The following is a 21,822-nucleotide window of genomic DNA, read 5'->3' as shown; positions in this document are numbered from 1 at the left end:
GTTTGCACTGTTCTGTGAAGGGAGTAGTACACAGCGTTTAAGAACATTACAATACATTCTTTACAGAATTCACAACACACTACGTGTGTGCCCTCAGGCCCATACTCCACTACCACATATCTACAACACAAAATCCATGTGTACATGTGTCTATGTTTGTGTTATTTCACAGTCCCCGCTGTTCCATAAGGTGTATTTTTACCTGCTTTTTAAATCTGATTCTACTGCTTGCATCAGTTACCTGATGTGGAATAGAGTAGTAGTCATGGCTCTATGTAGTACTGTGTGCCTCCCATAGTCTGTTCTGGAGTTGGGGACTGTGAAGAGACCTCTGGTGGCATGTCTTGTGGGGTATACATGGGTGCCCGAGTTGTGTGCTAGTATTTTAAAAAGACAGCTCGGTACCTTCAGCTCGCCAACACCTCTTACAAAAGCAAGTAATGAGGAAGTCAATCTCTCTTCCACTTTGATCCATGAGAGACTGAGATGCAAAACCAGTTCTTTAAACATGCAAAACCTGTTTTGTTTAACTCTTGAGGCATTTTCATTGGCTAAATTAACTTTGATCTGTCTTTTAATTGTGTGCTCTGTATTTAGTTTTAGATAGGTTATAGGTAGGTCTGTTGTAAAATTAACATAATTAGCCTTTAGCCTATTTCTGTAATTTGTTGGGTATGGTAGGCACCTGCCTTTGTTGGAAATTGCTGCAATATAGCCTGTTCAAAAGGTTTAACCAGTTTGGAAGTGTTTTGTTTCATTCTGTTGAGCCATTTTCTTTGGCCAAATTTAATGATCTCCTGAGTGGTGCAGTATTCTAAGGCACTACATCTCAGTGCTAGAGGAGTCACTACAGACGCTGGTTTGATTCCAGGCTGTATCACAACCGATGTGCACCGGAGCCTCCCACTCCTCTTTCTATTCTGGTTAGACAGTTTGCACTGTTCTGTGAAGGGAGTAGTACACAGCGTTTAAGAACTGTGATTGGGATGTCCATAGGGCGGCACACAATTGGCCCAGTGTCGTCCAGGTAAGGGTTTGGCCAGGGTAGGTCATCATTGTAAATATGAATTTGTTCTTAACTGACTTGCCTAGTTAAGTAAGGGTTAAACAAATTAAAACGATCAAACTGTAATGCTGTGTTTGCAGCAATATAATAGCCTGCTCTTATTTTTCCTATAAACAATGGCTTGACTTACTTTTGCTATTACCCTAAAAAAAGTTTAGAAACATTTGTGAAGGTTTGCTGTGGCTATTACTCATTTTTAGCTACTGCAAGCCTATGATATGAAGGCAGTGTGCACTGGTGCTCCAAACAACTCCAACAGTTGAACTTGAGATGAGCAAGAATGTTTCAGGCCTATTAGAGTTACTCATATAATCTTACACTATAACGCTTATCTTTATAAAAAATATTCTGATCAAAAATGAATGAATTAGCCTCCTTCTGTACATCTATATCTCTATAGCCATCACTCAAAGAAATGTATGTTGGTGTCCTAGCATCCTGCCGGGCATATCTCTATCTTTCTGGGGCTAGGCCTAACCTTCTCTTCCATTATATAGGCTATATTTTTTTAGATTAATATCATACAGTGGACACCTAAGCCTATAGGCCTATGCATGCAATGCCCTGATGCATTTAGTGCTCACATCTCCGACAGCTGAATCGTGAGGCGGACAATTATTATTTTAGGAAAGCAGCCCAAAAAAATTAAAAATTATTGGCTACAAAGTTTTGGCCAATATCCCTCATTTAGTCCGATGTGAATGGATATGGACGGTCAGTACATTTCTGAAATGTCTGGTCAATTAAAATCTTCCTGGTCACGTTGTCCGGCACCCCATAAATGTTTAACGCATCCCACTGCTGGCCTGCTTTGAAGCTAAGCAGGGTTGGTCCTGGTCAGTCCCTGGATAGGAGACCAGATGCTTCTGGAAGTGGTGTTGGAGGAGGGCCAGTAGGAGGCACCCTTTCCTCTGGTCTAATAAAATATCCCAATGCCCCAGGGCAGTGATTGGGGACATTGCCCTGTGTAGTGTGCCATCTCTCAGATGGGATGTTAAATGGGTGACCTGACTCTCTGTGGTCACTAAAGATCCCATGGCACTTATCGTAAGAGCAGGGGTGTTAACCCTGGTGTCCTGGCTAAATTCCCAATCTGGCCTTCATACCATCATGGCCACCTAATCATCCCCAGCTTACAATTGGCTTATTTATCCCCCTTCCTCTCCCCTGTAACTATTCCCCAGGTTGTTGCTGTAAATGAGAATGTGTTCTCAGTCAACTTAACTGGTGAAATAAAAAAAACAATGAGATTCATAGTGTAATTTATATTGACACATTTCTGCCTACTCTTTGCTGTTAGGCAATTATGATGAACAAGAGCATGCAACATTTCTTTCTCTCCTTTATTATATATTTGTCATCCTTTTGTAAAAAAGCTAATTTGGCATACAGATACATTCACTTGTTGTCACAGTATATGTGTTTCATCTTTTGAAGTGCCAGACAGTTCCGACCGTTGTAAGTCTTATGAATATAACTTTTTCTGAAATCATATAGATGCTGTCTTGGACATTTTTAGTCGAGTCATATTCTTTCTATACATAAAAAATAAAACAATAACTAAAGCCCAGAAAAAAGTATTTAAGGGCCAAAAATAAAGTTGCCTAGATAAAAAACAGAAACAAGAGAAACAGCACTAGCATGCATGCACATTTGTCAATAAGCTTCCAAGACTTTGAAGGAGGAGAATGGCTTGACAAAGTGGTAGTCGAGGTTCCCACAGTGGGGGCACTGCTGCACGTTGCTGTACTCTGAGAAGTACTGCATCCCCACCCTGACATCTATGACTGGCTTGCCACAGTGCTTGCAGTTCAGACGGGCCTAAGGGTACAAATAGAGGAAATGGCTAAGGATCTGCAGTAGTTGACTTTGCCATGCATAATGTCAATGAGACGATTTGATAGGAAGAGATCCAGCCACAACACAAAACCTGATTTTTTTTAACTGACTTTGGCCCATGAAGCTACCTTATGGCAGCCTGCCATATTTAAATGACACCCCTGGACCATCTGGATGCTAACTCAAATATGACTTTCAAACTCATCATGAGAAAAAAAAAGATATATTGATAAATACTAATAGCCTACTCACCTGACAACATGGTGTGGCGGCCAGTATATCGTAGGTGTACATCGTCCCCAACTGGTGCCAGCTCCCATCCCACCTGGACTTGCACTTGATACAGACAATTTTGTGGACTCCCTCCAGACAGTCGACACATATTGCATACAGATGCATCAGCCTCCCTTTACAAGAGAGACAATAGGGTTGTTTAATAGATTCCACAAATAATCCCTAAAGCGTGAAAAATAATCATGCATTACAAAGCCTGAAGATCAAAGCAACATCATTCATCCACTGATTTAATTCTTATCCATGTGGTGAATAGCTACTAAGAACCTGTTTGTGGAAAACAGTATAGATTGACTTGATTGATATGCATGTCATGCTTGATCACATTCATGTGGCATAGTAATTTTGTTTAGTTCTCCATGAAAGTAATGAATTCTATTGTGCCAGGTTAAATATGGTGTGTTCTTATCTCAAATATATGCAAGGGATAACACCCTTGCCGACCAAAATAACAATTATGAAAATTCACAACCAAACGAGTTATTCTGAAATACACTAAAACACGCATATCTGGAAACAGCTGTGGTCCAAATCATTTGCTTGCAGCAACATACTGTAACTCCTGGGGCCTGATCAGCTGTCAACAGTAAGCCTGAACATTTCACTGTCCACATTTGTTCTACCACAACAGGAACCAGCATATTGGTGTCAGGTAGCCTAGAGGTTAAAGAGGAGAGCTAGCAACCGGAGGGTTGTCCGTTTGAATCCCAGGTCCGACGAGGAAAAATCTGTTAGGAAGTGAGCTGGCAACCAGAGGGTTGCTGTCGGTACCAAATCCTAGATGACATTGCCTTCCATTGTGCCCTTGAGCAAGGAACTTAACCCCCCAACAACAACAGCTCTTGGGGGCCCAGTGTGGCAGCACCTCTAAAAAACCTGTATGTATGTGTGTTTTTCTGCAGGGTTGGGTTCAAAGTCACACTTCAGATGGAACGTGTGCAATTTACCAATAAAATGATCTTTCTCTTAAACTCAGGTTCAAGACAATCATTTTACATGTTTTAATTACAGGTCAACTGAGATTGTTTGTGGGAAAATATGTCCATAGAATATTAAAAAAGAATGATGTAATTTCCAGTTTGCAATATTTGAGTTTATACCCAGTCACAACATACAGATGATGCATGCGCAATGGTTGCGGCAGTCTGCTGGTTTTGATAGCCTTAGTGTTTCAAATTCTGTTTCTCAGAGATGGACATTGTTCCAAAGACCTACCTTGAAGATGGCACGGCACATCGTATTCAATCTCATCGTGTCTGGAGGGGCTCAGGAACAGGGTCCCATCCACCAGGGGGAACTGCTCAAAGACAGGCAGGGTGCGGTGGCACAGGGCACAGTTGACCATGTTCCTGTGGCTGGCGCTCAGAGCCGACAGGATGAACCTCCTCAGGTCCTCTCCCTGGCCCGCCTGGGCGTCATCCTCCATACGGACATGGTAGGTGTTCAGCTTGTGTCTGGGTATGTGGGTCAGCAGCTCTGTGAGGTCCAGCCTCCGCAAGAACTGCACTGGGTTGTCCCCTGGGGTGAGTCTGGGCAGGGGCAGGATGGTGTGATCGAGGTGGCCTCCGCGACCCAGCATGCCGCTTGCCAGCATGTGCTTCCGGTGACTCTCCATGTGCACCGCATTCTTCAGGAACTCCCCCAGGTGCCGGGAGCTGCGGGGCCCTGTGAATGCAGGCGGGGAGAAGAAGGAGAAGCCTGACGGAGGGGACTGACCCGGGGAGTCACAGGGTGAGCGGGGCCCCAGGCTGCTTCCACAGAATAGGCCTCCGTGACCCCTCTCCTGAGAGTTCTGCCGGTCCACTGACTGTCGGCGAGGCAGCTCCTGACTGGATGCTCTGTGAGCCAGCTTACTGCCCCCAGGCAGCTTGCCCCTTTTAGGATCATCAGGGGGATCCAGCCCACCTCCACATGCACCCCCTCCAGCTGCAGCTGAGCTGCTCAACTTCCCTAGACTCTTCTCCAGAGGCACCTTCTTCTTCACCTCTGTCATGCGCTTCACCTGGTACCAGTCTGTGTCTTTCTTAAGGTGGCCCTGGCCACAGCGGCAGGAGCAGAAGCGGAAGGCCAGGTCGTATCCCTTCTTAGTCCACATGTTCTGCCGGCACTGCTTCTCATTCCAGCTGCGGGCCCTTCCAATGCAGTTGAACTGGACCAGGATGCTGCTCTCCCACTCGTAGAAGCACTGCAAGTGCATCCAGTTGCCATAAGGGCAGCTATCACTGTTACACACCACACGTTGATAGTCATCCTTGTCAAGGTCAATGTCTCTGGCCAGACTGCACACAAGAGGGGTAGCACAGGGGGCCTCTGCAGCACACAAAACAAAACAGAGTTACTATATCACTCATAAACATATTATAACATCTCCATACAAAATATGACTTGAAAATAAAAACTAACATGCTTTGAGGCACAACATTCACTTTGGACATATTACAGAGCAACAAAACGATATTAAACAGAATAGATTTTAGTTCATGCTATCAGGACTAGCTCCTTGGACTGCAATGTTGACAATATTCCATGCTGTTACTGAACGATTCAGGACTCAAACATCAATGCACAGCCTGTCTGGAATTGAACTTTAAACGGTAATGGACTGTGTGAACATTCAATAATAATAAGAAGGCTAATGGGATCGGTGTTATCCTCCAACATAAGAGCCATCATTATTGAGTATTATTGAGTATGGATCACTGAGAAGTGGTGCCTGAATACCCGTCAGACAGGGAAACCCTCAGTGTCTGTCTGTGTCTGTCTGTCTGTGTGCATGTGGGTATGGTAGATGAGTTTCCTCCTTTCATTTCCTGTACTTCATTGTCATCTCTCAGCCCTCATGGTTTCTAGACAGTGTATCAGAAACAATCCCATGCATACACTGTAATGTGCCTAGCTATACCTGCATCAAAACTCAGTTCAGTGAAGAAGAAAATGAAATAAGAAGAACAGGACTAGTCTATGCCTCTGCAACATGATTATGAGTCACCAACTTCAGGCTGCCAGGGTGATTCAAACATAAACCTGAGGCTCTGTACAATGAATTCCATCATTGTTCAGCTATGTGCCTACCCCATCACATTTTATTCATTGGTCAAATTTTGTTTAGAAAAACCCGACCAGAATATGTTTTACATGACAAAATATGTTTCATTCAGATAGTAAGTTAGGCCTGTTATAACTTTGATGCCAACTATAATGTATATGCAGCCTATATGCACAGCCTACTTATATCGTTTTTTTGTTACTTTATCCGACTCAGGACACAGACGTTCCAATACCGACAATGTATCAAATTAAGTTGAACTTGAGCAGGCAAGCGGTGAGGTGCCAGCACTACCCATGAACAAGGCCACAACTAAAACTGTACATGTGTGCGTCGTGATATGACAGTGCATAGAGCTCCATGTCGACGCATTATTAAATGATCAATGCATAATGCTCGTTGGCAATTACACTATAACGCGTGAGTTATGAAGCCTACAGTCGATAACAACAAAATGTGAACCACCGTAAAGCGTACGTTGTCTCATAGGCAATAATAAAATAAAATCCATTGCAATAACTTCGGTCACGCATGTTTTGACACAATTTCACTCTTACCAGTTCTATGCTCGTTGAACGGTGCAGCTGTAGCCCCTAATAATGTTGTTGTTACCCCTGGTGCTCCTCCTGTTGCGGCAGCACTGGCTCCATTTTCTTGTTCATCTCCACTACTATTAGTCCTTTTATTTCTCTTCCCCTTGTTGCTTTTCTGGTTGGGCATTTTACTGATCCAGATATTAATACTTTCAACCCATCAACGGCTGGCTGACATTTCTGCGGATTCCATTTGAATCCTACTTGAGAGATGCAATGATTCTCTTCTTGATTGCAGGTGGTATTGTTTACAGATATATTATCTCCATCCAGGTCTATGCAGTTGTGACAGCAAAGGTAACCTACGAAGAAGGCGTGTCCGTTTCTTGTTTTGATTCCTGCTCTGAATGTAGATCCGTCAGGCGCTGTTCTGTTTTCCTCCTGCCGCCATGACGAAACACGGCTCCGCCCCCCGAACCTTGCTGTACATTCTTATTCGATTTAACAAGGGAGTCCCACGCAAAGGGTCCTGGTAGGAAGGGAAATCGCAAGTAATTCCTCAGGTTCAAGTCAATGCTTTCTTTGGGTTATCTGTGGCAACAATTGCAGTCATACTCTTCTATGGCATTGTCAGCTATCTAATGATTACTTCTAAAAGTGCAGTCATCAGTGCAGACTTAATAGGCTGGTCGTAGTATAGCCTACTGTCCTTTTCACAATACATTAAAATGTTCTTCACTAATACAATAGTCAGAATGCGATGTTATATAGCACAGCATAAGGTTACAAAAATGTAGATACACGACCATTCTGTATGCAATACATCTGTTGTATGGAGCCTATAGATTAAAAAATCAGGCTGCAAAGTGAAGGTTTGGTCTTTATTAACTGAGTATTTCATCCTCAGAAGGCTTTCTTTGGAATATATTACTGTCAATAATTAGAAAATTATTGGACTTTGGAAAGGAACTGCACTTTGATGATCATATATGCATTGTATTGTGCTCAATTTGTAAATTGTTTATTTTTTCTTGTTAAACCACTTTTTTTTTGAAGAGTTACTATTGCTTCCCATGTCAAGTTTCAAATGTATTTCCTACCAGGACACAATACTAAGCATTGTGTTTCTTCTTTGAACATTAACACCATGCATGATAAGCCTATATTCAGAGTTCATGGTGACCCACAAATAATTTGATGACAGAATCTTATTCATGATATAGGGCACATTAAGTAAGCCACAACATACACGTTGCAGATATAGAAATGTGTCCTACAACTCCCTAGCCTGTAAAATAGAGAACATCTTACAGTTTCTATCCATCTACAACATAATCAACAATGAGTACTTTATCAATATGTCTCTTAAGACTATTCTATGCTTGCATAATAGACAACACTATCTGGAATGAGGCAAACTTGTATTCTAAATAACGAATCTAATTTCAAAGGTCAGTTTAACACATTTGGTCCTGAGGAACATTACAAAACCAAATTTTTATTTGGCACAAATCACCCTGTAATTAAATACTACTAAGAATCACACACAAAATCCATTGGCTTAATCCCCCTTGGTTATAGCAAAGGCAAAAGGTTTGCGAGTGGTCGATAGAGAAAAGACAGTCTTGCGAACATAAAAGCTTGAATATTACATACTCAAATGCTTAACATTAGCATGAATAAAAAAAATCTATATGTGCAAAAGCCTCTCTTGAAGCACTGCCATCTTAGTTGTTCTAAGGAGGTCCACAAGAGGTACCAAAATGACCATGTAAACAATAAATGAAGTTGCCATTTGGTGATTCCTGTTACTGTAAGGTAATTTGTTTCCTAAAACATCTAGATGTATTTCGTCCCCTAGAATATACTCCTTATGAACAATATTCTCCTAATGTGGTATACAAAATGTTACATTCTCAGCCTGTACATTTGTAGTCCTAAAAATGTATCAAAATGTTGATTTGTGATCCCTGGTTGGTAGATGTAATAGTAACGCCTCAAAGAAACTTGACTTTTCATCTGAATAACGATAGCTATCAGCTTCATTCTTGTAGGAGTGTGATGTCAACATTGTCATGGACACCTTGCAGGAGCAGCTCCCCTTCAAATGCGATGATCTTCTTCCTCTTGGCAGCCCTCAGAGTCCCAACCAAAGCCTCAAAGATATTTGCGCACCTATCGTCATTGAACAGGACACCAAATTTTACACAAGTTTGTCCATCTGCATCTGTAAAACAAGGCAAGGTAGTATTAAAAGAGAATCCTGTATTCCTTCAATAAGAAATGTTTTTATAAAAAAACATTCCTGATACGCCTGTGAATGTCTATCACATAAACAATACGTCAAATGTTTGGACACACCTACTCATTCAAGGGTTTCTTTACATTGTAGAATACAATTGACGAAGACATCAAAACTATGAAATAACATATGGGAACATGTAGTAACCCCCCCCCCCCCCTAAATATTTTATATTTGAGATTCTTCAAAAGGAGCCACCCTTTGCACACTCAACCAGCTTCATGAGGTAGTCACCTGGAAAACATTTCAATTAACAGGTGTGCCTTGTTAAAAGTTCATTTGTGGAATTTATATCCTTCTTAATGCGTTTGAGCCAATCAGTTGTTGTGAAAAGGTAGGGTTGGAATACAGAAGATGGCCCTATTTGGTTAAATACCAAGTCCATATTATGGCAAGAGCAGCTCAAATAAGCCAAGAGAAACCACAGTCCATCATTATTTGAAGACATGAAGCTCAGTCAATCCAGAAAGAGTTACCTCTGCTGCAGAGGATGAGTTAATTAGAATTAACTGCACCTCAGAAATTGAAGCACAAATAAATGCTTCAGAGTTCAAGTAACAGACAAACATCAACTGTTCAGAGGAGACAGGGTCAAATCAGGCCTTCATGGTCAAATTGCTGAAAAGAAACCACAAAAGGACACCAATAAGAAGAAACTTGCTTGGGCCAAGAAACAAGAGCAATGGACATTAGACCGGTGGAAATCTGTCCTTTGGTCTGATGAGTCCAAATTTGAGATTTTTGGTTCCAACCGCCATGTCTTTGTGAGACACAGAGTAGGTGAACGGATGGCCTCCGCATGTGTGGTTCCCACCGTGAAACATGGAGGAAGTGTGATGGTAGTTTGCTGGTGACACTGATTTACCTAAAATTCAACACTTAACTTCTCTAGGGTAGGGGGCAGTATTTTCACGGCCGGATGAAAAACGTACCCAAATTAAACGGCCTACTACTCGGGCCCAGGAACTAGAATATGCATATTATTAGTAGATTTGGATAGAAAACACTGAAGTTTCTAAAACTGTTTGGTGTCTGAGTATAACAGAACTAATATGGCAGGCAAAAGCCTGAGAAAATCTAACCAGGATGTGGGATGTCTGGTGCGTGTAGTCCTTTCAAGTCAATGCCTATCGAACACAGTGACTTAGGGTTCATTTTGCACTTCCTAAGGCTTCCACTAGATGTCAACAGTCTTTAGAAAGTTGTTTGAGGCGTCTATGATGAACAGAGAGCGAACAGAGGAAGTTTGAAGTTGTTGACTCAGGAAAGCAAATTAGTTCATTGGCGTGCATTCACGTGAGAGTTAGCGGTGTTCCAAAACGTTTTTCAAGACATTGGAATCGTCCGGTTGGAATATTATTGAAGTTCTAAGTTAAAAAGGCCCTAAATATTGATGCTATGCAACATTTGACATATTTGAACGAACGTAAATAGAACTTTTGACTTTTCGTCGTGACATTTTGGCCGTGCTTCCTACACTTGAAGTAGCTTACAAGGAGTTATTTGGACATAAATTATGGACTTTATCGAACAAAACAACATTTATTGTGGACCTGGGATTCCTGGAAGTGCCTTCTGATGAAGAGCAAAGGTAAGTGAATATTTCTAATGCCATTTATGAGTTTAGATGACTCAAATGGCAGTTCTGTATTGCCTAGTGTATTTTTCTGAGCGCAGTATTTAGATTGCAAAGTGTGCCTTCCCCGTGAAGCTTTTTTGAAATCTGTCACAGCGGTTGCATAAAGATGTTCATCTATAATTCTTTGAATAACAGTTTAATATTTTATCAACGTTTATGATTAGTATTTTTGTAAATTGTTGTGCTGATTCACCGGCAGTATTGAAGGCAAAATATTTTCTGAACATCACACGCCAATGTAAAAGGCTGTTTTTGGATATAAATATCAACTTGATCGAACAAAAAAATGCATGTATTGTGTAACATGATGTCCTAGGAGTGTCATCTATGAAGATCGTCAGAGGTTAGTGCATAATTTTAGCTGAATTTCTGTTATTTGTGACGCCTGTCCTTGCTAGGAAAATGGCTGTGTGGTTTTTCTTGTGTTGGAACGATCCTAACATAATCTAACTTTATGCTTTCGCCATAAAGCCTTTTTGAAATCGGACAACGTGGTTACATTAAGGAGACGTGCATCTTTAAAATGGTGTAGAATAGTCGTATGTTTGAGAACTTTGAATTATGACATTTTGTGGTTTTGAATTTGGCGCCCTGATTTCTCACTGGCTGTTGAATAGTGTGAACCGTGGGTAGCGTCCCACCCGCCCAAGAGAGGTTAACCTCTATGGGCTAGGTGGGACGCTAGCGTCCCACCCGTGGTGCACTCCATCAACAGCAGGTGCATTTCAAGAGCGGCAAATTTGAATCCAAATAAATGTCAAAATTCAAATATACAACTATTTTACACCCTTTGAAAGATAAACATCTCCTTAATCTAACCACGTTTTACGATTTCAAAAAGGTTTTACGGCAAAAGCATAAATTTAGAGTATGTTAGGACAGTACATTTACAAGAGTTGTGTGTAATGTTTTGTCAATTCAAAGACAGGGTCACCAAAACCATAAAACCAGCTAAAATGATGCACTAACCTTTTACAATCTCCATCAGATGACACTCCTAGGACATTATGTTAGACAATGCATGCATTTTTAGTTCTATCAAGTTCATATTTATATCCAAAAACAGCGTTTTACTATGGCATTGATGTTGAGGAAATCGTTTCCCTCCAATAACCGGCAGTCAAGTCAACACCACAAATTAAATAATTAAAATTAGAAAACATTGGTAAAATATTATATTGTCATTTAAAGAATTATAGATTTACATCTCTTGAACGCAATCAACTTGCCAGATTTAAAAATAACCTTACTGGGAAATCACACTTTGCAATAATCTGAGCACTGCGCCCAGAAAAATACGCGTTGCGATACAGACTAGACGTCATGTTGGGGAGATCTAAAATACTATGTAAATAATCCATTACCTTTGATTCTCTTCATCAGATGTCACTTCCAGGAATCACAGGTCCATAACGAATGTAGTTTTGTTCAAAAAAGCTCATCATTTATGTCCAAAAATCTCCGTCTTGTTAGCACATGATCTAAGCCAGCCGGACTTCGTCATGAACGAGGGGAAAAAATATATTTCCGTTCGTTCAAACATGTCAAACGTTGTATAGCATAAATCATTAGGGCCTTTTTTAACCAGAACATGAATAATATTCAAGGTGGACGAATGCATACTCTTTTATAACGTATTGGAACGAGGGTACCCAACATGAACTCGCGCGCCAGGTGTCTAATGGGCCATCATCGTTCCATGGCTCTTGTTCGGTCAGATCTCCCTCCAGAAGACTCAAAACACTTTGTAAAGGCTGGTGACATCTAGTGGAAGCAATAGGAAGTGCCAAAATATTCCTCAGCCCCTGTGTTTTTCAATGGGATAGGTTTAAAGGTAATACAACACATCAGGTATCCACTTCCTGTCAGAAAATGTCTCAGGGTTTTGCCTGCCAAATGAGTTCTGTTATACACAGACACCATTCAAACAGTTTTAGAAACTTTAGAGTGTTTTCTATCCATATATAATAAGTATATGCATATTCTAGTTACTGGGTAGGATTAGTAACCAGATTAAATCGGGTACATTTTTTTTATCCAGACGTGCAAATGCTGCCCCCTAGCCCTAACAGGTTAACCAGCATGGCTACCACAGCGATACGCCATCCCATCTGGTTTGCGCTTAATGGAACCATAATTTGTTTTTCTACAGGACAATGACCCAAAACACACCTCCAGGCTATATAAGGGCAATTTGGCCAAGGAGAGTGATGGAGTGCTGCATCAGATGACCCAACTGCAACCCAATTGGGATGAGTTGGACCGCAGCGTGAAAGAAAAGCAGCCAACAAGTGCTCAGCATATGTGGGAACTCCTTCAAGGCTGTTGGAAAAGCATTCCAGGTGAATCTAGTTGAGAGAATGCCAAGTGTGCAGAGCTGTCATCAAGGCAAAGGGTGGGTACTTTGAACAATCTAAAATATATTTTGATTTAACACTTTTTTGGTTACTACATGGTTCCATATGTTATTTCATAGTTTTGATGTCGTCGCTATTATTCTACAATGTAGATAAGTCAAAATAAAGAAAACCCCTTGAATGAGTAGGTGTGTCCAAACTTTTGACTGGTACCATATGTTTAGTGTTTCCTCTAGCACTGCACAGTATTGGCAGGGGATGACACTGAAACTAGCCATTCCCAAATAGGCTGCAGCAGCTGAGGAGCAAATAAGGGGGATGCATGGCTCTGTAAACAAACATTAAAGCCAGGGGATTTTCAACAGCAGGAGAGAGCATGAGGTAGTGGAGCTAATATGAGGTGGTTATTTGGAAAAGTCTGAGATGAGTCCACTGCCGGAGGATAAAGTTAGTGTCCAAATGAAGACAAAACAGGCTTACTTTCAGTGCACCAATTAATTATGGATCTCATTAATTGCATGATGGTGCTGGGGATCCACATGGTATGTAGACTTTGGTTCCACCCCAGTGCTAATGAACTCAACTATCCACCAAGCCCTTGAACTAGGGGAGCATTCAGCAGGACAACATTTTGGATAGAAATGTTACAGAACAAACATGCCTCTACGCAACATTTGTTGCAACTAGTGCTGAGCAATTAATGCTTTGAGGTCGGTTCAGTTATGGATATTAGAAAACAAAATCATGGATTTCGATTTGATATTTTTTTTTAAAACTGCATTATGAAATACTGACATTAAAATGATTCAAGCTTTTTAATGGAAATGCCAAAGCCAAAAACATGCAATTACCAAAACATTGAAAATATTCCATTGTCTCAGTCAGGTCCACATAGTAATTAACTATTTTAAGATTTATGTTACTTATTTTACTTGATGGCTTTATAATTTTTCATTACTTAAAGTCATCATCTCAGGCAGCCAGACATCTGTTCTTCCCATACTGTAGGCTACTGTCTTTAGTCACCCCATTAAGCTAGGTAAGCCTGCCTAATTATGCTGCTCTCTGAAGAAATAATTTGACTAGTTCTTCAAAGTAGATCAGGCATACTTTCAAGAACTCTATTCCTCTTGTCTTTGGGTTGTCTCTTATACAGTGGCGTATAGGGTCTGTGTGCATCTAAACAATACACCACTGCTTTTATGCCTGTTAAGTACTTAAGTAAAAATACTACTTAAGTTGTTTTTGGGGCATCTATACTTTACGATTTATATTTGACAACTTTTACTTTACCACGTTCCTAAAGAAAATGTACTTTTTACTCATGACACCCAAAAGTACTCGTTACATTTTCACAGAAATTGTCCAATTCACACACTTATCAAGCGAACATCCCTGGTCATCCCTACAGCCTCTGATCTGGTGGACTCACAAAACATACATGCTTCATTTGTAAATTATGGCTGAGTGTTGGGTATACAAATTTGAAATTATTTATACTTTTTCCTTTTGATACTTAAGTATATTTAAACCAAATACTTTGACACTAGTATTTTACTGGGTGACTTTCACTTGAGTCATTTTCAATTAAAGGCATCTTCACTTTAACTCAAGTATGACAATTAGGTAGTTTATCAACTGCATCTGTGTCTGAGCCGGTAAAGAACAGGTGCAATGGATTATGGTTATTGCAGTTAATTACCACTTTTCGGCACTAAACAAAAATATAAAACACCACATGTAAGGTGTTGGTCCCATGTTTCATGAGCTGAAATAAAATATCAGATATTCTCCATATGCACAAGCTTATTTCGCTCAAATTTTGTGCACTACTCTGTTAATGAGCATTTCTCCTTTGCCAAGGTAATCCAGCCACCTGACAGGTGTGGTATATCAAGAAGCTGTTTAAACAGCATAATCTTGTGCTGGGGACAAAAGGCCACTAAAATGTGCAGTTGTGTCACAATGCCACAAATGTCTGAAGTGGAGGGAGCATGCAATTGCCATGCTTACTGCAGGAATATCCACCAGACCTGTTTCCAGATAATTTCAATGTTAATTTCTGTACCATAAGCCAATGTCATTAGAGAATTTGGCACTACATCCAACTGGCCTCACAGCCACAGACCACCTGTAACCATGCCAGCCCTGGACCTCCACATCCGGATTCTTCAACTGCGAGATTGTCTGAGACAAGCCACCCAGACAGCTGATGAATCCGAGGAGTATTTCTGTCTGTAATAATGTCCTTTTGTGGGAAGAAAAAAACAAACAAAAAAACGAATTCTGATTGGCTGGGCCTGGCTCCCCAGTGGCTGGGCCTATCCCCTCCCAGACCCAACCCTGTCTCCACCCCTGCCCAGTCATCTGAAATCCATAGATCAGGGCCTAATGAATTTATTTCCATTGACTGATTTCCGTATATGAACTGTAACTCAGTAAAATCTTTTAAATTGTTGCATTTATATTTTTGTTCAGTATAGGTTGAAATGTGGCTTAATGAAAACTACAACTCCCTTAGGACCAGCATCCCATATACTGTACTTCTTGACTTAATTTCTCATGATTTGATTTCTCTAGAGAAACTAAATGGAATTCAAGTAATTGAACCGACATTGGAAATTTGTTGTCTAATAACCGAAAACCCCCTGAAAATGTGGTTAATGGCTCAGCACTAGTTAGAATTTAGCTGGAAAAAAAATAAAAATATTACAAAAATAAATTTAAAAAAAAGTCTGCACACCCCATTTGGAGAGAATTGTAGAAGTTTCAGATTACAGCACAACCTCTATTACAGGAATCACGCCACCTATCCCTGCTGATTTGATTATTATAAACATATTGTCTTGCAAAGTACATTGATTAAGCACTTCACCCGGTTGGTTTCATTCTTGGGATTGACATTAAGGGCTGAAAGGCCGCCTGAAGATTATGATCACGTGCCTGAATTAAGTATCTATTTTCATCTTCACATACAGAACTAGAAGGACCAGACTACTGGAATTATTAGCATTTTGGTTATAAGTCGAAAAAAATAAAAAAATTCTAAATAATAATCACCTGCCTAATGGAGCAACCTCAACTTATGACACAACTCAGGTCACTTGCCCCGGTCAATAGGGCAACCCCGATAGCATTGGTTATTTGTTATAAGCAAAGTACACTGTAATACAAGAATATACTTACTTTTACTGCCAAGCCGTTGGATCTCGCCAACAAGCAGAGATACTTCATGTTGGACGTTCATTGCCACTAGAAGTGTAACAAAATGTAATAGTGTCACATGCCAATATTATATGGGCATTCCCAGAAACAATAGCAAGGGAGAGGGGGTGTCATAATGTAGACATTTGTGTCATAACATCCCTTGTAATGTATTATAGGATAAAAGGGCAGCTGACTAACACAGGATACACCACCACAGTATTATAAAGATAGGCCGTGTCGCAAAAATGTAGCCTACGCAGCAGCAGAAACAAGTCAGTTTCACATTGCAACAAAATTGCCTTCCATATGAAAAGTGGGGTGGCAGGTAGCCTAGTGGTTAGAGCGTTGGGCCAGTAACTGAACGGTTGCTAGATCTAATCCCCAAGGTAAAAATCTGTCGTTCTGTCCCTGAACAAGTCACTGTACACTGTTCCTAGGCCGTCATTATAAATAAGAACTTGTTCTTAACTGACTTGCCTAGTTAAATAAAGGTTTACTTTTTTTTTTTAAGACTATCAATGCGGAAGTAGGCTAGCTGGGATCAGTAGGGTTTAACCTATTTACCACAGCCACAAAATCAAAATGGGCTGTACGTAACAATTCATGAAGACAAAAAACACCCTTTGTCTAAATGTAAGGTTAAGCAGAAAATTAGCAGTGTGGTTTGGGTTAAAGTCACATTTTAAGAATCGAAAATTGTAGAAATAGGCGAGGTTTATGACTTTGTTGCTGTGGTAACTAGTGACGACCGATCACTACCTAATGGAATTTAGAATCATTTACGTTGAAAGAGACGGTGAATCCGTTTCGAGACCCATTACTTGACTATTTCGATCATTAAAAAAAATAATCAATTGATTATAGACTACATAAACACGGCTATGGCAGACAATGGAAGGAAATGCGGGAGGATGCCGGCTAAAGTGATGATAGAGTTTAAATGTAGACTAATAACCCAACAGACTATACGCATGTTCTATTTCACATTGAATTGTTATTATGTTGCGGTATTTACCTGAGTAAGAGCGATATCCAGATATAACACGATGCCTGAGTAGAATTCAACAGGAAGAGAAGAGGGTCGAAGCAAATTAAAACTGTACCATAAAAGGCAGTATTGCTGACGTCATGACCCCTCCTTCTCTGGCTAAAGGGAGGGGGAGCTTAAACTAATTTTAGATTTGGTGATGATCAGAGTTTATACAGAGCTCAGTTTGGAAGGCATAGGCTTACTTCAAAGATCTTGTTGTAATACGTACATAAGGCAAAATGTTCCGGAACCAATTTACGCATAGAGGTACATTTTTTCTGGAACATGCTTACTCCTGACATTGCCTGGAAAAAATCCTGGTTGATGCATTACAAATATTGTATAGCAAACACATTTAAGGAAGTGCACTTTAAGATTGTACATAAGATATTGATGACATCTGCGAAAAAGTGAACGTTTGACTCACTTGTTCTAGGAATGTGACTGATAGATTTTTGGGAAAAACCTTGCAGAAACTTGTTTACCTTTTTGAACACCACCCATGTTGTTGACAAATGATATGTTACTATTGCAATAAGACCATCTAAATGATAAACAAGACAAATTCCAGAATTCTATACCAAAATTGCAAATATTTGATTAATATTTAAGACATTATCCCTAGTGAATAACAAAAATAATATCTGCCTGAATCAGAGAATTTTCTGACTGAATACAAATTGCACTAGAATTAAAAAAATTTTGTTTAATAGAACTCAGCAAAAAAAGAAAGGGTCCTGAAAGGGCCGTTGTCTTTCAAAGATAATTTGTAAAAATCCAAATAACTTCACAGATCTTCATTGTAAAGAGTTTAAAACACTGTTTCCCATGCTTGTTCAATGAACCAAACAATTAATGAACATGCACCTGTGGAACAGTCCTTAAGACACTGACAGTTTACAGACGGTAAGCAATTAAGGTCACAGTTATGAAAACTCAGGACACTAAAGAGGCCTTTCTACAGACTCTGGAAAAACACCAAAAGAAAGATGCCCAGGGTCCCTGCATGAACGTGCCTTAGGCATGCTGCAAGGAGGCATGAGGACTGCAGATGTGGCCAGGGCAATAAATTGCAATGTCTGTACTGTGAGACGCCTAAGACAGCACTACAGGGAGACAGGACGGACAGCTGATCGTCCTCACAGTGGCAGACCACGTGTAACAACACCTGCACAGGATCAGTACATCCGAACATCACACCTGCGGGACAGGATGGCAACAACAACTGCCCGAGTTACACCAGGAACGCACAATCCCTCCATCAGTGCTCAGACTGTCCGCAATAGGCTGAGAGAGGCTGGACTGTGGGCTTGTAGGCCTGTTGTAAGGCAGGTCCTCACCAGACATCACCGGCAACAACGTCACCTATGGGCACAAACCCACCGTCGCTGGACCAGACAGGACTGGCAAAAAGTGCTCTTCACTGACGAGTCGCGGTTTTGTCTCACCAGGGTTGACGGTCAGATTCATTTTTATCGTCGAAGGAATGAGCGTTACACCGAGGCCTGAACTCTGGAACGATTTGGAGGTGGAGGGTCCGTCATGGTCTGGGGCGATGTGTCACAGCGTCTTTGGACTAAGCTTGTCGTCATTGCAAGCAATCCTCCTCCCTCATGTGGTACTCATCCTGCAAGCTCATCCTGACATGACCCTCCAGCATGACAATGCCACCAGACATACCGCTCGTTCTGTGCGGGATTTCCTGCAAGACAGGAATGTCAGTCTTCTGCCATGGCCAGCGAAGAGCCCGGATCTCAATCCCATTGAGCACGTCTGGAACCTGTTGGCTCGGAGGCTGAGGGCTAGGGCCATTCTCCCCCAGAAATGTCCGGGAACTTGCAGGTGCCTTGGTGGAAGAGTGGGGTAACATCTCACAGCAAGAACTGGCAAATCTGGTGCAGTCCATGAGGAGGAGATGCACTGCAGTACTTAATGCAGCTGGTGGCCACACTAGATACTGAATGTTGCTTTTGACCCCCCCTTTGTTCAGGGACACATTGTTCAATTTCTGTTAGTTGTCTGTGGAACTTGTTCAGTTTATGTCTGAATCTTATGTTCATACAAATATTTACACATGTTAAGTTTGCGCAATTGACAGTGAGGACTCTCTTCAGCTTCATTAAAATAGTACCTGCAAAACACCAGTCTCAACGTCAACAGTGAAGAGGAAACTCCGGGATGCTGGCCTTCTAGGCCGAGTTGCAAAGAAAAAGCCATATCGCAGACTGGCTAATAAAAAAAATTAAGATGGGCAAAAGAACAGACACTGGACAGAGGAACTCTGCCTAGAAGGCCAGCATCTCGGAGTAGCCTCTTCACTGTTGACGTTGAGACTGGTGTTTTGCGGGTACTATTTTAATGAAGCTGCCAGTTGAGGACTTGTGAGGCGTCTGTTTCTCAAACTAGGCACTCTAATGTACTTGTCCTCTTGCTCAGTTATGCACCAGGGCCTCCCAGTCCTCTTTCTATTCTGGTTAGAGCCAGTTTACGCTGTTCTGTGAAGGGAGTAGTACACAGCGTTGTACAATATCTTCAATTTCTTGGCATTTTCTCACATGGAATAGCCTTTCTTTTCTCAGAACATGAAAACAGCCTAACCAGCTCTGCTAGGGCGAGTAAAATAGTGAGGTTCTCATTTATGTCTGGAAGTAGCTAGTAAGTTAGCTTGAGTGCTTGAATTTACTAGGCAAGACAGTTAAAAACAAATTCTTATTTACAGTGCCATTGAGAGTCAGAACACCTGACTCACTCAGATCAACGCTACTCCTCAGCTAAAGCACTTTGAATTCATGAACGGACAATCTGACAACACCCTGAATTTATGAACGCCCAGAGCTCACTCTGGCACTCCATATTGAATTTACAAACACAAGTCTAGCTAGTCATTTGTTATGCTAACAAGAGATTGCATAGCATCAACTTCCGGTACACAGGCAAAGCGCTAGTACACGCAACTGAAAGACACCACTCATCAACAGTATAGTAAAATGAACTAATAGTATACAGTATGGGTATTTGAACAGAGCGCTAGCATTTTCACAAAACAGAAACAAAAACATACGCCTTCACTTTGTCAAATGTACTCAGCTCTCACACAGGCTCTGGGGCCTGAGAGGGGGAGCATCTTCAGACAGTATTCCCTGCAATGTTTCAGCTGCGAAATCCAATTATATAATGGCAGTCTGCAAACAAAAATTTAAAAGGTGCATACCACCACTTACTATGCTGGACTGTGTGTCAATCACAGCTTAAAACATTCTCCACATTTCTAAATCCTTCTACCTAACTCAGTACTTCTGAGAAAATAAAAGAGCCCTACTAACAGACCCTCGCCCAAATCCCTTCCAACTCCCCCAACGATCCTATACTTATATCTTTCCCTCTCTTCAACATACTATACTTACAACAATATAACAACATGCGCCACCGTTTCATCAACCATACACATGCTTGCCAACCAAATGTAATGACAAGTTCAATTTACATGTTCCTAGGTGCAATCAAACAAACACCACCTGCTCCTTAATCTGACCTTTGAATCTTGGTCCACCAACCTTTTCTTTTGAGGGCATATAAATGCCAGCCCTTGGGCTCAGCATCCCATCTCTTCTGCCACACATCTATCAAAATGGCTCTGATGTTACATTTGGCCTCACCTCTACCCAGTGGGAAATGATCAAGTCATTTTAAAGCCCGTTTAAAAATTGTAGAAACGATGGCCATTCCCTTCCACACCCAAATGGGCTGGGACCCAACATAATCTCACTACTACAGTACACCCAGTCTCTCAATTCACCATAACATTAATGCCTCCAATAGTAAGTCATTCTTATTAGATTTGCTAGATGATAAACTATTCAATACAGACAGGGAATCTGAGTATACTATCATTCTGACAGGTTAAATGTCCCCCACCCACTGGAGCGCAACTGCCAACAGTTCAATTGAGTATACTGACTGTGAAGTCCTGGAGATCCAAGAACCTTTTAATCACCTTCTCAAGGATTTCCAGTTTCTTTGATTTTTAGTTAGTTTGTCCTGTACTATGAATTACTTACACAATGAACGAAGCCAACTCAACCTTCTTTACGATTAGTGTTCCAAGCCTTCTCAACTGACTGACATTGTGGGACAGGTGGGTTTCTTTCTAAATCATGTCCTAACAATTGAATTGGCCACAGGTGGACTCTAATCAAGTTGTCTCGACCTTGACTAACCTGTTCCCCCACACATTTATTCTGCACTGGTACCCCCTGTATATAGCCTCACGTCTGTTATTTTATTGTTGCTCTTTAATTACTTGTTATTTTGTATTTTCTTCTTTTTTAATTAATTTTTTAAATTTCAGTTTATCTTAATACTTATTTTTCTTAAAACTGCATTGTTGGTTAAGGGCTTGTAAGTAAGCAATTCACTGTAAGGTCTACACCTGTTATATTCGGCGCATGTTACAAATAACATTTGATTTGATCAACGTCTCAAGGATGATCAAAGGAAATTGGATGCACC

General features: G+C 40.9%; 2 protein-coding genes across 3 annotated transcripts; both read right to left on the bottom strand.

The window, feature by feature from the left end:
• Positions 1–2,311: 2,311 nt before the first annotated feature.
• On the bottom strand, positions 2,312–7,439 carry heca (HECA ribonucleoprotein granule regulator). The gene is made up of 4 exons (XM_014205189.3): positions 6,803–7,439; positions 4,415–5,509; positions 3,158–3,312; positions 2,312–2,887 (listed from the first exon to the last, which is right to left on the bottom strand). The coding sequence occupies exons 1-4, from the start codon at positions 6,963–6,965 to the stop codon at positions 2,723–2,725; spliced, it is 1,578 nt and encodes a 525-aa protein (XP_014060664.1). The 5' UTR covers positions 6,966–7,439; the 3' UTR covers positions 2,312–2,722.
• Positions 7,440–7,645: 206 nt separating this feature from the next.
• abracl (ABRA C-terminal like) lies at positions 7,646–21,394 on the bottom strand. Of its 2 annotated transcripts, none has more exons than XM_014204735.3 (3): positions 21,372–21,394; positions 16,263–16,328; positions 7,646–9,005 (listed from the first exon to the last, which is right to left on the bottom strand). In XM_014204735.3, exons 2-3 carry the CDS (start codon positions 16,321–16,323, stop codon positions 8,821–8,823), a joined length of 246 nt encoding a protein of 81 aa, XP_014060210.1. In that variant the 5' UTR covers positions 16,324–16,328; positions 21,372–21,394; the 3' UTR covers positions 7,646–8,820.
• Between the last annotated feature and the right edge of the window lie 428 nt (positions 21,395–21,822).

This window comes from Salmo salar, chromosome 06 (assembly GCF_965601325.2).
Source record: "Salmo salar chromosome 06, fSalSal1, whole genome shotgun sequence".
Classification (NCBI taxonomy): domain Eukaryota; kingdom Metazoa; phylum Chordata; class Actinopteri; order Salmoniformes; family Salmonidae; genus Salmo; species Salmo salar.
The sequence above is the reverse complement of the archived record's forward strand: the minus strand, read 5'-3'. Positions and strand labels throughout refer to the sequence as shown.

What these genes read in the sequence shown, in the direction of transcription:
- abracl (XM_014204735.3), bottom strand. Translation starts at nt 16,323, where the DNA reads ATGAACGTCCAACATGAAGTATCTCTGCTTGTTGGCGAGATCCAACGG. An exon ending in CCAACGGCTTGGCAGTAAAA is followed by an intron (nt 9,006 to 16,262) that starts GTAAGTATATTC and finishes CTTGTTTTACAG; the next exon opens with ATGCAGATGGACAAACTTGT.
- heca (XM_014205189.3), bottom strand. Translation starts at nt 6,965, where the DNA reads ATGCCCAACCAGAAAAGCAACAAGGGGAAGAGAAATAAAAGGACTAAT. An exon ending in GTTCAACGAGCATAGAACTG is followed by an intron (nt 5,510 to 6,802) that starts GTAAGAGTGAAA and finishes TGTGTGCTGCAG; the next exon opens with AGGCCCCCTGTGCTACCCCT. An exon ending in TGTGCCGTGCCATCTTCAAG is followed by an intron (nt 3,313 to 4,414) that starts GTAGGTCTTTGG and finishes TCTCTTGTAAAG; the next exon opens with GGAGGCTGATGCATCTGTAT.